This window comes from Oncorhynchus nerka, linkage group LG25 (genome assembly GCF_034236695.1).
Source record: "Oncorhynchus nerka isolate Pitt River linkage group LG25, Oner_Uvic_2.0, whole genome shotgun sequence".
Lineage (NCBI taxonomy): Eukaryota > Metazoa > Chordata > Actinopteri > Salmoniformes > Salmonidae > Oncorhynchus > Oncorhynchus nerka.
This window is the reverse complement of record NC_088420.1, coordinates 42,837,838-42,853,049: the sequence shown is the minus strand read 5'-3', so window position 1 is coordinate 42,853,049 and position 15,212 is coordinate 42,837,838. Positions and strand designations below refer to the sequence as shown.

General features: G+C 42.1%; 1 protein-coding gene across 2 annotated transcripts in view; it reads right to left on the bottom strand.

The window, feature by feature from the left end:
* Positions 1-15,212, bottom strand: part of LOC115109520 (furin-like) — a 191,351-nt gene that overhangs the window by 69,419 nt on the left and 106,720 nt on the right. For both annotated transcript variants that reach the window (XM_029634486.2, XM_029634484.2), the window contains exon 5: positions 545-673. In XM_029634486.2, the coding sequence (XP_029490346.1) occupies positions 545-673 (129 nt within the window). The remainder of the gene's footprint in view (positions 1-544; positions 674-15,212) is intronic.

Sequence of the window (15,212 nt, the reverse complement as noted above, 5' to 3'; positions counted from 1 at the left end):
ATGGAGACTCGAAATTGAGCTCAGCGGCATCCTGTTTCCATTGATCATCCTTAAGATGTTTCTACAACTTGATTGGAATGCACCACTATTTTAAAAATGTAATCAATTTTAGAACAAGGCTGTAACGTAACAAAATGTGGATAAAGTCAACGGTTCTGAATACGTTCCGAATGCACTGTACATAGGTTGTCACTCGACTAATAAAGCCTAATTTAGCGCAAGCCGTTTTCACATTTGAATGCTGAAAGTGCCCTAAAGATGTAAAAGATCAGATGTGAAAGATTTGTTGTAAGCCCACAAAGTTGGGCACAGTGCACCGTTTGACTAGGCTACTGATATCGTCTGGGGCTGTTCAGCATGCAAATTACTTGTAGATCAATGACAGTTACATGTTTAGTTTGAAACTGAAGGAGAAGACGCATCCGTTGTCACAAAATATAAGTGGTATTTTCAGGTAGAAAGAATGTAATATAAAAAAATTAATAGGCGATTCGTAACGTACTTCTTCCATCGAGACAGAGCAGGTTGTGGTTGCAGTACTCACGTAGTTGGAGGCAAGGTCTGGGTGGTCTTTCTCTATGCCGTCATCCAGGATGGTGACCACCACTCCTCTCCCAGTGTACCCCTGGGACCACGCTCCCCTGGCATTCAGGTCTGCTTCGCTGGGGTTGGACTGGAGAGAACACAGAAGAACAAGCATTCATGAAGCCATTGCTATCACACAGGGTGTTTCTCAATATGCATACCACCGTGCTCCAAACTCTCATGCTCCGAGTGCATTCTCCGACCACGTTCTCTTGAGTACGTTCTTGTGAGGAAGAGTGTGGAGAATGAGTAAAACAATAGATTTGAAAAGGACTCACACTCCCCCTACTGTATTACCTCACACTTCGGCTCCCCATTCACTGAAACTTCTTCCAAGATATACACAAAGCAAACTTTTTACTTCATAATTATCAGTTATATATGTGAATCGTAATAATCTAGCTAGCCAGCTAGTTAAACAGGCTAAAATTACTTAAAACTAATATTATGCAAGATAGATGTCAATTATTCATTGGTAGCTAAGCTAACAATTCTTTGTGGCCATCTGGCTAGCTAACAGTACTATTAGCTAACCAGTTAGCCCTATTGACTTACTATGAGCTTGCGATCTACAGTACGTAGGAAGGTCAACATTCCAAAATTAAACACAACATGTACAGTGTATATGGAAAGTTTCCAGACCCTTTGACTTTTTCCACATTTTGTTACGTTACAGCCTTATTCTAGAATGGATTACATAGTTTCCCCCTCCTCAATCTACACACAATACACCATTGTGACAAAGCAAAAGCTGTTTTTTTAAAGAAATGTACGCAAATGTATTAAAAATAAAAACCTGAAATATCACATTTACGTAAGTATTTGGACCCTTTAGTCAGTACTTTAAAGAAAGCACCTTTGGCAGCGATTACAGTCTCTTCTTGGGTATGACGCTTCAAGCTTGGCACATCTGTATTTGGGGAGTTTCTCCCATTCTTCTCTGCAGACCCTCTTAAGCCCTGTCAGGTTGGATGGGGAGTGTCGCTGCACAGATACTTTCAGGTCTCTCCAGTGTCATGACTGTCCTGATCAGGTCAGGTTACAGGAGACCACAACCCTACAGATTATCTCTCAACCCCAACAGAGGAGGAGAGATCTAGGGGTCTGAAGATGTGGAATTTTATGACCCCTCACTCCCTGGTTAATCTCAGGCCATAGACAAATTCCTTTGTCCTGTTACTATGGAGAACCAGCCTCAGAACATTTAACATGAAATAAAGGACTTTGGAACAATGGTTTCCGTCAGCCACAATGGTGGTCATGACAGTAGATGGAATATGAAAATGTCATTTTTGTTTTGTTATTAAAGGTTAATAGATGACGTTATTACGAAAACATTGTAACGTCAACAGTTTACCTAGTATATGTTTGAGGTTTATACATCAAAGAGAATGTTTTGGTAAAGATGAAATGTGAAGTTGTGTAAAATTGGATTTGAGTAAAATCTAGACCTTGCCTCTTAACTAGGTACGCCCAGAGAATTGCCCTAAAGGCGGTTACGCCCACTTCTGACACAAGGGTATAAAACATGTGAATAAAGAATTTACAGAGGAGACTAAGTGACCCAAGCTGCAGTCGAGGTCTAAAAAAGTAAACAAACCCAAAACGCAACACAAGTTTGAAGACAAAGAAATATTTTTCTACCCAAGCTACGGATGAGTAGCTGTGTCTAAGCGGGTGAATTCAAGTCGAACCACCTAGCCTCCACTCCTCATCGAATCGGGGTATCTACACTGTTTCATTCCTACGCTGTGAGCTCTGAGCTACAGAGCGGTCTGTCCTCAGAAGAGCCCTTCCAGAACAAGGGCGAGGGAACAAACTCCTAAGCCAAAAGGACACTGACATCGTGAGTACGACCAGAGAGGTGCGCCGGAGAAGTGCATCATTGAGCAGCCTGGACGGTGTACGCGGAGAATCCACAGAGACCTTCCCCACGTAATTACATCATTATATTCTGACCCATAAGAGCGGTAGTTTGGGGCAAGGCTAGGGTTAGAATAAGCATAGCTGACAAATTCACACAAATGTGTATTTCTCTCATGTACTCTCTCTTTTTCTCTCTCTTTTATATCCCCATTTTGGATAACACGTGCCATAGTGTGTTGGCCCGTTATACTAAGTTCTAATCAATAGCCTAGAATGTGTTTTTGTGTATGTGTATCTTTTATCATCAGGGTAGGGTAGCCTAGTGGTTAGAGCGTTGGACTAGTAACCGGAAGGTTGCAAGTTCAAATCCCCGAGCTGACAAATCTGTCTTTCTGCCCCTGAACAGGCAGTTAACCCACTGTTCCTAGGCCGTCATTGAAAATAAGAATTTGTTCTTAATTAAACCTCTTAGGGATGATGTGGAATATAGTTCCTGTGCAGGAACATCAATCAGCTGAAATTTCAGAGCGCCACCTATAGTTTTCGATAAAACTCAAACTTTCATTAAAACACACATGCAAGGTACTGAATTAAAGCTACACTCGTTGTGAATCTAGCCACCAAGTCAGATTTGTAAAATGCTTTTCGGCGAAAGCATGAGAAGCTATTATCTGATAGCATGCACCCCCCAAAATACCTGAACGACACCTAAACAAAAGATTTTGCGGTAGCCGGCGCTACACAAAACGCAGAAATAAAATATAAAACATTCATTACCTTTGACGAGCTTCTTTGTTGGCACTCCTATATATCCCATAAACATCACAATTGGGTCTTTTTCCCGATTAAATCCGTCATTGTATAGCCAAAATGTCATTTTATGAAGGCCAGTCTGATCCAGGAAAATTCCCCTTTACAAGACGCAACGTCACTTTTTAAAATGACAAAAGTTGCCTATAAACTTTTACAAATCACTTCAAACGACTTTTCTAAACCAACTTTAGGTATTAATAAACGTTAATAATCTATCAAATTGATCACGGGGCGATCTGTATTCGATAGCAGCAAGTCTTGAAATCATCGTCCATGTTTTCACTTTCATAACATCCTGCGGTGCGCCCCAAGACAGGAAGTGCCTATACGTCATCTAACCAAGGATAAAGCAGCCATGAAATGCCAGTACTGGCGACATCGTGTGGAAGCTGTAGGCATTGTAATGGGAACCTCATTTATTTTCTGTCGCCTTATACAATACATTGACTGGCGGATGAATATTTTTTTTGTGTTTTTGGTGAACAGTTTTCCCTGGGAATTTTACTCCTAAACACGTTCTGTTATAGCCACAGACACAATTTAACCAGTTTTAGAGACTTCAGAGTGTTTTCTATACACACATACTTATCATATGCATATACTATATTCCTGGCATGAGTAGCAGGACCTTGAAATGTTGCGCGATTTTTAACAAAAAGCGGCGAAAATTCGCATCATCCATAACAGGTTTTAACTGACTTGCCTAGTTAAATAAAGGTAAAATTAAATTTTAGCTTTCTAGTAAATAAATACTCAACTAAGATTGGTGTGGTACGAACTCATTGGTGAGACCCGGGTCCGTGCAGATTCCCGGATTATGCGACGTTCAGAACGAGACTGTAGAGGAAACTGATTAATTAGCGGCTGTTGTAAAATCGATATTCTGATATTCTTTGAGTTCATTTGGGAAATAGAAACTCAATAAAAACGTATTTTCCCATGGTGCCCCAGGTTAATGAGTTAATAATTGCTTGATTCAGTTAATCACGCAATTAGAAACGTTTAATCATTCGATGAGCAACAGTCGTCACATGAACTAATACAACGTCACGACACCAGAGATGTTCGATCGAGTTCAGGCTCTGGCTGGGCCACTCAAGGACACGCATATACTTGTCCTGAAATCACTCCTGCGCTGTGTGCTTAGGGTCGTTGTGCTGTTGGATGTTGAATCTTCGCACCCCCTAGTCTGAGGTCCTGAGCACTCTGGAGCAGGTTTTCATCAAGGATCTCTCTTTGCTCCGTTCATCTTTCCCTTGATCCTGAGTAGTTTCCTGGTCCCTGCCGCTGAAAAACATCCCCACGGTATGATGCTTCCTCATCACCACCGTAGGGATTGTGCCTGGTTTCCTCCAGACGTGACACTTGGCATTCAGGCCAAAGAATTCAATCTTAGTTTCATCAGATCAGAGAATCTTGTTTCTCATGGTCTGAGAGTCCTTTGGGTGCCTTTTGGCTAACTCCAAGCGGGCTGTCATGAGCCTTTTACTTTAGTTACTTCCATCTGGCCACTCTACCATAAAGGCCTGATTGGTGGAGTGCTGCAGGGATGGTTGTCCTTCTGTAAGTTTCTTGGTTGTTCCAAACTTCTTCCATTTAAGAATGGCCACTGTGTTCTTGCGGACATTCAATGCTGCAGAAATATTTTGGTACCCTTCCCCAAATCTGTGCCTCGACACAATCCTGTCTCGGGTTTCCATGGACAATTCCTTCTACCTCATGGCTTGGTTTTTGCTCTAACATACACTGTCAAATGTGGGACCTCATATAGACAGGTGTGTGCCTTTCCAAATAATGTCCAATCAATTGAATTTACCACAGGTGGACTCCAATCAAGTTGTAGAAAAATCTCAAGGACGATCAATGGAAACAGGATGCACCTGAGCTCAATTTCGAGTCTCATAGCAAAGGGTCTGAATAATTAAGGAGAGGAGGAGGAGAGAGGAGTAAGGCCAAGTAAGCACAAGTGCGCACCACCGGCAATCCGGATGGGACCCAAACTGGCTTAAAATTGACAGACTGAAGTCGTGGCTATAAAATACACCACATGGTTAGTAAACTTTCCTTTAATTAGACTAAGGGCTAAAAAACAAATAGTGCATATTTAGTCTGTACTAGTGTACAGCATTATGTGTTTATTTCTGAGCCAACTCCACCAGGACCTCGATGACCCAATGGGTTTGGGCACATTCAACATCAAGGAAAAGAGGGAGAGGCCAGGTGGAGAAGACCAAGACCAGGGAGCAGTTCTGTGCTCGGGTTCAGAGAGGGAGGAGGAGGAGGAGAGGGAGAGGCCAGGTGGAGAAGACCAAGACCAGGGAGCAGTTCTGGGCTCGGGTTCAGAGAGGGAGGAGGAGGAGGAGAGGGAGAGGCCAGGTGGAGAAGACCAAGACCAGGGAGCAGTTCTGGGCTCGGGTTCAGAGAGGGAGGAGGAGGAGGAGAGGGAGAGGCCAGGTGGAGAAGACCAAGACCAGGGAGCAGTTCTGGGCTCGGTTCAGAGAGGAGGTAAAAACATTGGTTTTCAAATGCTGTGATGAAACCAATGTTACATCATGTGCGTTGGATAAACTAAAATAAACAGCTATTAATCACTTATTTTCTGTTTCGTGCTGTAATTAGGTAATGGATTCATATCTTGTTGGCCTCCAGGACAGCCTAGACCGGAGGTTCTAACACCTGGAGATTCTGGGGGCCTTCAGTGTGTTGGGGCCTCAGGCTGCATTCTCTAGTGAGAGGAAAAGCACCTTTAACCTGACCCTCCTCTCCAGGCCGTACTGGAGTGCCAGAGGCTGCTGTGTTGCAAGAGTGGCACTCTTACAAGCAACATGTGCTAGTTGGAGCATTTTAGGCCAGTGTTGCCCAACCCTTTTTCCTGTTGAACTACTACTCTGTTGGCTCTTCTTTAATGCTGTACATCTTTTTGTTTTTCATGCATTTCAGGGGTTGGACCAGCTGACGGCAATGACAAATACTGTATCTTCACACCTAGAATAAAAACCTCCAGGCTTTCGTCATAACTGTCAATTTATTGAACAAAACTGAATTACAGGGGACGGTTTGGGAAAAAACGAATCAAATCGTCCTCTGGAAAAACAAAGTAATAATTACATAAGCAACGTTCTCTAGTAATACTAGTCCCGTGCAAATAGGTATTTGGTCGTGTGCATGCGATGCATACATGTCATGTAAAGAGAGCAAGGGTTGAGGATAAAAGGGAATGTTTTTCCTAAACAAATTAGGGGTTTTGGTAACGGAACTTTTCAGTCAGAAATGTCTGCAATTATGTTGCAGTTTCAGCAACAAGTACAGCTCGATAAACACTTTGACGTTCTGTGGTGGTCGCTGCAGCAGGAGAGAGACACACAAATGGTGCTAGTCACACAGTCACTCGCTGTTTTTTATTTTATTTAATTTTTTTCAATTTAAAGTTTTATTAAGTTTTCTTGTTTTTCAATCAACCAACAAAACACATTCCACATTCACAGATGTGACAGGCTTTAAAAAAATAAAAAAGTCAAAAAATAATAATACATTTGAAAAAATAAAAATACCATTAAAATGAATGATAAAGTCAAATAAAAGCATTTATTTTTCTTAATCTATATATTTTCCTTGGTACATATATATATATATATACATACATACATACATACGTACATACATACGCACATATACATACACACACACACACACACACACATACGCACACGTACTCAAAAACTAAATTAAAATAAAAACACACAAAAAAAAACATAACGCTTGCAGCAGCACTATCAAGGTTCTTATCAGCTATTTCAAGCATTCGCTGAGACGACGGGCCAATAATTAGTTTTTAGGTTTTACAGTACCTTACACAACATGTATCTGCGCATTTCCCTAGTCACCCCATTCACTCTGTCCAGTTTGAAATATAGTTGAATAGTGGAGACCAGAGTCTATCAAACTTGGGCTGTCTCTTGTGGAGGTCATAAGTGAGCTTTTCAAGAGGAAGAAAGTCAACAATCTGGTCAATCCACATTTTAAATGTAGGGGGGGGTATTAGAGGCCCACAATATAAGAATACATTTCTTAGCAAAGTATGTAATAGTCATGAGCAAATTTTCTCTGTCAGGATCAAGAACAAAGTCCTGCTGGGCATTAAGAAGATAGATACACGGGGTCATATCAAACTGTACCTCTAGTATTTTCTGTGCAGCAGTATGTACAGATTGCCAGAATATGGCAATCTCCCTACAGCTCCAAAATACATGCATATAGGTTCCACTTTCAGAGGTACATCTTTTACAGTTAGGAGACATATCTGTTTTCATTCTATGGAGTCTCAAAGGAGTATAATAAAATTTGCACAAAAATTTGTAATTAGATTCTTTCATTTTTACACTGGTAGAGGAGCAGTATACCCTGTCGCAAACCTCCGCCCATAACTCATCACTGATAGTCAGACCAAGGTCCTTTTCCCAGATTATTTTCAAAGGAGTAAAGGAGGAGCTTCCTTTCTCAGAAAGGAGTCTATAGATGTAAGATATTTAGCCTTTAATGGATTGTGCTGTGACAAGAAGGGTTTCAACTTCATTCAACTGAGTTCTAAACCTCCTCTTGGAGGTAAATGAGGAAATTACATGTCTAATTTGAAGATATTTAAAAAAATGGGATCTTGGCACATCGAATTCACTGCAGAGCTCTTGAAAGGATTTCAGTGTAGTGGTTTTCTGATGAAATAGGTCTGAAAAGGTCCTGATTCCTAGAGTATGCCAAAGATTAAAGTTGGCACCCCTCAGGGCTTTTGGCAGGTCTGGGTTGCCTACTATAGGCGAGTGAGAACATATTTGGGAGGAAATGCCCAGGTATTTCTTACAGTCCCTCCACGCTAGTAGGGTGCTGTAAATCACAAAGGTTTTGGCTATGTTGCCCACTTCACTAAAGTTATTAATGAATATAATTGAGCTTAAGGGCAATGAACCACAGGATTGGGCTTCTATCTGAATCCACGTTGACTCTTGTCTGATTGTGATCCATGTTAGCATGTTGCGGATTTGGGCAGACCAGTAGTACAATTGAAGGGAGGGAAGGGCAAGGCCACCTTTAGATTCAGGTTTTGATAAAGTGGAAAACTTGATCCTAGGTTTTTTATTGCCCCATATAAATTTGGTGATGCTTTGGTTAGTTGTTTTGAAGAAGGAAACTGGGAGATAGCATGGGAGCATCTGAAATAAGTAGTTCAGTCTAGGGAGGACGTTCATACGGATTACATTGATTCTTCCTACTAAGCTAATTGGGAGGGAGATCCAGGTTTGGAGATCGTTCTTGATTCGATCCAGGAGTGGAAGATAATTTTCCTTAAAAAGGCTATTCAGATCTGGTGTTATGAAGATCCCGAGGTATTGAAACCCCTGTGTTTTCCATTGGAAAGGACAAAGTGTCTTCATAGAGCTGGTGAGCGTAATATTGAGAGGGCAGACAGTGGATTTGTTAAAATTGTTCTTATAACCTGAAAACTTGCCATACTGAGCAATTGTGTCTAAAATGAGAGGGAGGGATTTCTCAGGGTTGGATATGTAGAGCAAGACATCATCCGCGTAAAGCGAAATCTTGTGCTGCAGGCCACCTGCAGAAACACCCATAATACTTGGATTGCTCCTTATCAGCTCTGCCAGAGGCTCCGCCCCAACAAGTAGAGCAGCGGGGACAGCGAGCACCCTTGTCTTGTGCCCCGTTCCAGAGGGAATCTGTCAGAGTTCAGTCCATTAGTAGTCACCATGGCATTTGGATGAGAGTATAGTGATTTGATCCATTTAATCAAATTTGGGCCCATATTGAACTTTTCTAAGACTGAAAACAGAAAGCTCCACTCCATCCTGTCAAACGCCTTCTCATCATCCAGTGAAGCCAGCAGGACAGGGGTCTTTTGTGCGTTTACTTGATCAATAATATCAAAAAGACGGCGAATGTTATCAGAAGAGTATCTGTCTCTAATAAATCCAGTTTGGTCCGCTTTTATTATTTTGGGAAGAAGAGTGTTTAGTCTTTTGGCGAGCAATTTGGTAATTACTTTATAGTCGAAATCCAACAAGCTTATGGGCCGGAAGGACGAGCAGGATAGGGGGTCCTTGTCCTTTTTTAGCAACACTGTAACGCGAGCTGTGTGCATTGAGTCTGGGAGAACTCCGTTTTTGCAAAAATCCTCCAGCATTGGCATGAAGATAGGGCTGAGCTGGGGCCAAAAAGCTTTGTAGAACTCTCTGGGGAATCCATCTGGGCCTGGGGACTTATTAGGTGGCATGGAGGTAATTGCCTCCAGGATCTCCTCAGGAGTGAAGGGGGAGTTGAGATCTTCCTGGTCGGTCTCTGATAGTTTAGGTAGCGAGATTCCCTCTAGGAAAGAGTGGAGTTCTGCCTCTGTGTGTTTTCTCTCAGAGGTATATAGTTTGCAGTAAAAATCATGAAAAGTTAAATTGATCTTTTTTGGGTCATATGTGACCTCGTCCTCTGCTGTTCGGATAGCCATGATTGTACGCTCTGACTGCTCCTTTTTTAGTTGGTAAGCAAGCAATCTACTGGGCCTATTGCTATACTCATGGTATTTCTGTTTAGTGAAGAAAACTTTTTTTTTTTATCTCCCGAGTGTAGTCCAAATTCAGTTTGGCTTTGGCTGCTTTAAGATGACTCCAGGAGGTGCTGTCTAGGGATTGTTTATGTGTTTTTTCACAGCATTCCAGCTCCCTCTCAAGATATAGCCTGTGTGCTTCCATTGCTTTTTTCTTAGAGGAAGCATATGCAATTAGATGACCTCTTAGTGTGGCTTTAGCAGCGTCCCACATTGTGGCCGGAGAAACAGGAGAATCTTTATTGTCTTGTGTGTAGTTGTCTATCCATGTAGTTACCAATGTATGGAACTCGTCATTTGATAGCATGGAGGTGTTGAATTTCCAGCTCCTTGACCTCGGGATGTTTTTGCAGAGGTCAAAGCGGAGGTGGACAAAGGCGTGATCTGAAAGTGCTATGGGTCCGATTGTACAAGTGGCTGAATTTATGAAACTCTTTGGGATAAAAATGTAATCTATACGGGAGTAGGTGTTATGGACATTAGAGTAGTATGTATAGTCCATAGATGAGCTATTATTCTCTCTCCAGATATCTATCAGTCCCATCTCTTTAGTAAGAGAGTTCAACATCTTTGCAGATCTAGGATTTGTGGTGGGGACTTGAGATGATTTGTCTAGGGTTGGGTTAAGGGTACAATTAAAATCTCCGGCCACCACGCCAAAGGAGACACAATGCTCATTGAACAGGGTTATAATTTTTGACATGAAGGCAGGAGTATCTGTGTTAGGGGCGTATATGTTTAATATAGTAATTGGTTGACCATATAGTGACCCAGTTATCAAAATAAATCTCCCCTCCGGATCAGATATGTTTTTGTCTATTATGAATGGAACATTTTTATGGATAAGTATGGCTGTGCCTCTACTGTTTGATTTGAAAGATGAGAAATACACCTGTCCCACCCAAGCTCTGCGGAGTTTAGCATGTTCAGCATCACAGAGGTGTGTCTCTTGTAATAGCGCAATGTCTGCTTTTTCCTTTTTTAGAACACATAGTATCTTTTTTCGTTTTATTGCATGCCCTAGACCGTGGCAGTTCCATGTCAATAGATTTAAGGTACTAGTCATCGTCATCGAGCAGTAATCGAACTTTAGTGCAAGTCATCGCTGGGTAAAAGTGGATAGTAATTACAGCTGCGTTCACATAAAAGGAAAATAAATGGTGTACATAAAATAATAATCTCTGAACACCCCAGCCGAGTTCCCAAACAACTCAACACATCCCGTTGGATCTATTACCCCCCCGCTCAGTCTCAATTCTGTGTTCCGACTAAAACAAAATTCCGGGAACAGTTAGCAACGCACAACGTCTCCCTCTCCCCACCAAAGAAATGCCTCATCCTCTCCACCCCGCATTGAGTAAATAACACAGTTGCCCTCGTCCAGACCACAGTAAAAGAGGGGAGAAAAATAAAATCAATAGCCCAGCCTACATATACCTCCCCCAAGGGACATAGGGAACCCCAGGTAATAATAGCAACAACAAAAAAACAGGGAAATAAAAGTAGGCTGAAACATTAGTAGGCCTAGGTTAGGCTATACAGCCCATCCCTCTCAGTTAAAGGAAAATAAATATAAATTGGACGGCTATAATGACATTTAGGGGGTGGGTCTCTGGATATCGGCTATATGTCGTCTTACCTCCTTTAGTAATGGCATTAATCGCATTTAGTCATTGGTCTGTTTCTCATTGGCCAGGATTGTCTTTCAAAAAACGTTTTGCCTCTTCGGGAGTTTTGAAGTGTCTCAAGGCTCCTTGGTGAAGAATCCTGAGCTCGTTTGGGTATTTGAATCCCCTGAAGATGCCTCGGTCAATGGAGTATTTCTTCACTTCACAAACCTATGGTGATTGGGCGCGGTGGTTGTCTGGCTGCTGGTGGGGGCCTCAGTGCTCGGTGAGCTCTCTCGAGTTCTATGGGCCTGTCGGTGGGCAGGTGGAGCCACTCGGGAAGTTTGTCTTGCAGATAACGGATCAGTGGCATGTTTCCCTCTTCTTTTCGCCCAGATTGAATAGAACACAATTATTCCTTCGCCCCCTGTTTTCCAGGTCCTTTCTCTTCCAGATGCTCGATTTTCTTTTTAGCATATGCTATTGTTTCCATGGCATCTGTCAATAAGTTTTCCATGGATAGGATTCACCCCTCTGCCTCGTCCAGGCGCCCCGCGTTTATGGTTATCTTGTTGTTGATGTCAGGCAAAGCGTTTTCCAGGATTGTCACCTTGCCCCCTATCGCACTGAGCTGAGAGTTAATGGCATCTAATTTGGTGTTTAGTTCTGTACGTTGGGATCTCAACTCAGAAAGGATGTCTTCGGCCGAGTGCGAGGTTGGCATTCGTTGTGCCTCGTGGGGGAGCGGGTTCTCTTGCTCCTGGCTAATGGCGCTAGTTTTTTCTGAAGCTAGCTTCTTCTTGGAGGCTTTTTCTGTCGCTAATACTCGAGTCCGGGTAAAAATGTCACCTGTAGTGTCGCCTTTTGTAGCCGCCATGACTTTTTCTTACTAAAGATAAATGAGTGTGAACTTGGAGTGGAGGTAAGATTAGGAATTGGAAACTACTTGTGCGGAGCTCTTAGTTCATGCGGCCATCTCGTTCAAGGGTCACGTGATCCCCCTGTTTTGTTTTTTTACACAGCGCAGCAAGTCTGAGCCTGGCCCGGCACAATCAGGGGCGGCAGGTAGTCTTGTGGTTAGAGTAACTGAAAGGTTGCTGGATCAAATACCCGATCTGACAAGGTAAAAATCTGTTGTTCTGCCCCTGAACAAGGCAGTTAACCCACTGTTCCCCGGCTGTCATTGTAAATAATAATTTGTTCTTAACTGGCTTGCCTAGCCTTTCAGGGCCACATGATCCCCTTTGGGATCACCCCCCACCCCCCCTGAGCTGTAATGTGGCGCAGGGAACGCAGGAAATAATCCTAAAAATATTTAACCTCCACAGAATCGCTTGAAAAATGGCTCAAATGAAAGATAAAGAAGTTATTTATCTACCCAGCAAGTCAGATTTCTAAAATGTTTTACGGCGAAAACATAGCACATATTTATGTCCAACCACCACTGCATACATACCTCATTAGCTTAGCCAAGTAGGAAAAAATATGCAATCAACAAACGCAGGATTAAAAGAAAAATCATTTCACTAACCTTTTGAAATCTTCATCAGATGACAGTAATATAACATGTTACACAGTACATTCATTTTTTTCAATAATATGCAATATATATCCATAAATCTCTGTTTACAATTATGCATCGTTCAAAAATGCTACTGCAATGTCAGGAGAAATAAATAGCTCCGGCAGATAACGTCAGCTAACAAGGAATACACATCATAAACTTTGACTAAATATGCATGTTTTACATATGTATGGCAAGATAAACTTCTTCTAAATGCAATTGCTATGTTACAATTATTTTTAACGTTACATTTGGCGTTCACTAGGCTATAATAGAGAGTCGGCGCTCTCATTTAGCATACTGACTCCTCTATCATGGAGTCGACAGAAACCCAAAATGAAGACGTAAATATTCCCTTACCATGGCTGTTCTTGCTTCAGAAGACCTGGAAGGGTTAATACTCACCAAGTTAGCGTTCAGTTTTCAAGTCTGTGTCTTTCCGTTCTCAAACTAGACACTTTTCGGTCGAAATGTATGCAAATTTCAAGTGGATGCGCACCAAAACGTCGAAAGTATACATTATATTTCGAGTAAACTTGTCAAACTATGTTTATAATTAAGCCTTAGCATGTTATAAAGGTCTACAGCAATCGTGAGGGCGAACAGATAAGCACACGTTGTTCAGTCCGTCCTGAGAGAAAGAGAGAGAAATTTCCCAGCTCCCATTGGTGAAACTTTTTTTTTGCGTCACCGGGACGTTTGGGCACGCTGAACGTCTCGTGAGCGCGCGATTCTCACAGTTACACGCCTCATCGAAAGCAGGCTTCACGCTGAAGACGTAGAAACTGTTTCCATGGTTATAGCTGTTTGGGAAGTGTGTATACGATGACGTCAAAGTGATGGCAACTTTTCCCATTACAAGAGAGACTTTGGGAGAATGCATGCCCTGAGACTTCTGCTTTACATAGAGACAAAATTTAAACGGTTTTATAAGCTTTAGAGTGTTTCCTATTCGATAATAATTTTTATATGCATATATTAGCAACTTTTGACAAAAATTTATCATGGTTTATATGGGTGCCGAATTCCTCCAGAAGGGGCAGTAATTCAGGCCTAGCCCTAAGAGGTTATTAATTTAAAAAAAACTAATCAATTGCTGGTCGGACTCCCTCTAGTCATTTGGGTGTCTTAATTATTTAATCAAACCGTTTGTTTAAAGCATCAGACAAGCTCAGTTAATATATTTGATTTGATTAAAACACATCGAATTTGTCAATATATGGAAAAATACGTTTTAACATTTCTACCAATCGACTCCTGGTCGATCAAGATTTTTTTTAGTCGGGGACAGTCCTAATTGAGTGACAGGTTGGCACAAAAAAATCAGCACAGTGGACAGAGCGCGCAGCGGTGTGTATTGGGGGGCTATGGGAAGCCACTGGCCGGTTATGCATGCTCCTTTGGGTTTCTACAAAAAGCGGGGAAAAAAACACTTCTCATCTCTACGGTAGCTGAATAACGTCATATGCCACCACCTGTAATATTTGATTTTGATTGATAAGGGCGGGGTCAAGTTTACCGTTGAAGCTGCTTCACTCTTAGCTAGTGTCACGGTCGTCATAATGAGGAGACCAAGGCACAGCGTGATAAGCGTACATAACTATTTTAATGAAAAGAACGAACACTGAACAAAACTAACCGTGAAGCTATATGACTAGTGCAAACAGGCAACTAAACATAGAATAACAACCCACAAAATAACCAAGGAATATGGCTTCCTAAATATGGTTCCCAATCAGAGACAACGATAAACAGCTGCCTCTGATTGAGAACCAATCTAGCTAGGCAACTTAGACATTTAAACACCTAGACTAGAAAAAACCCTAGACATACAAAAACCCCTAGACAATACAAAAACTAAACAAACCACCCTTGTCACACCCTGACCTAACCAAATAATAAAGAAAACAAAGATAACTAAGGTCAGGGCGTGACAGCTAGCTAGCTGTAAAACGTGTTCGTGTTATTAGCCTTGGCCTATTTAGCCAGCTTGAACCAGCTAATCTGCCACAATGGATATCAGAAACGGCCTTTGCCAAAGTACCCAAACAAAGGAGGAGGAGAACGATGAGCAGCAGCAGCATCATACCACCGAGGCTGCCGCTCAGCCCAGCAGCGATGATGCTGCCGAGTTCCAGCTAGCTCCGTGTGCAGAGCCTACCCACGCCTCCAC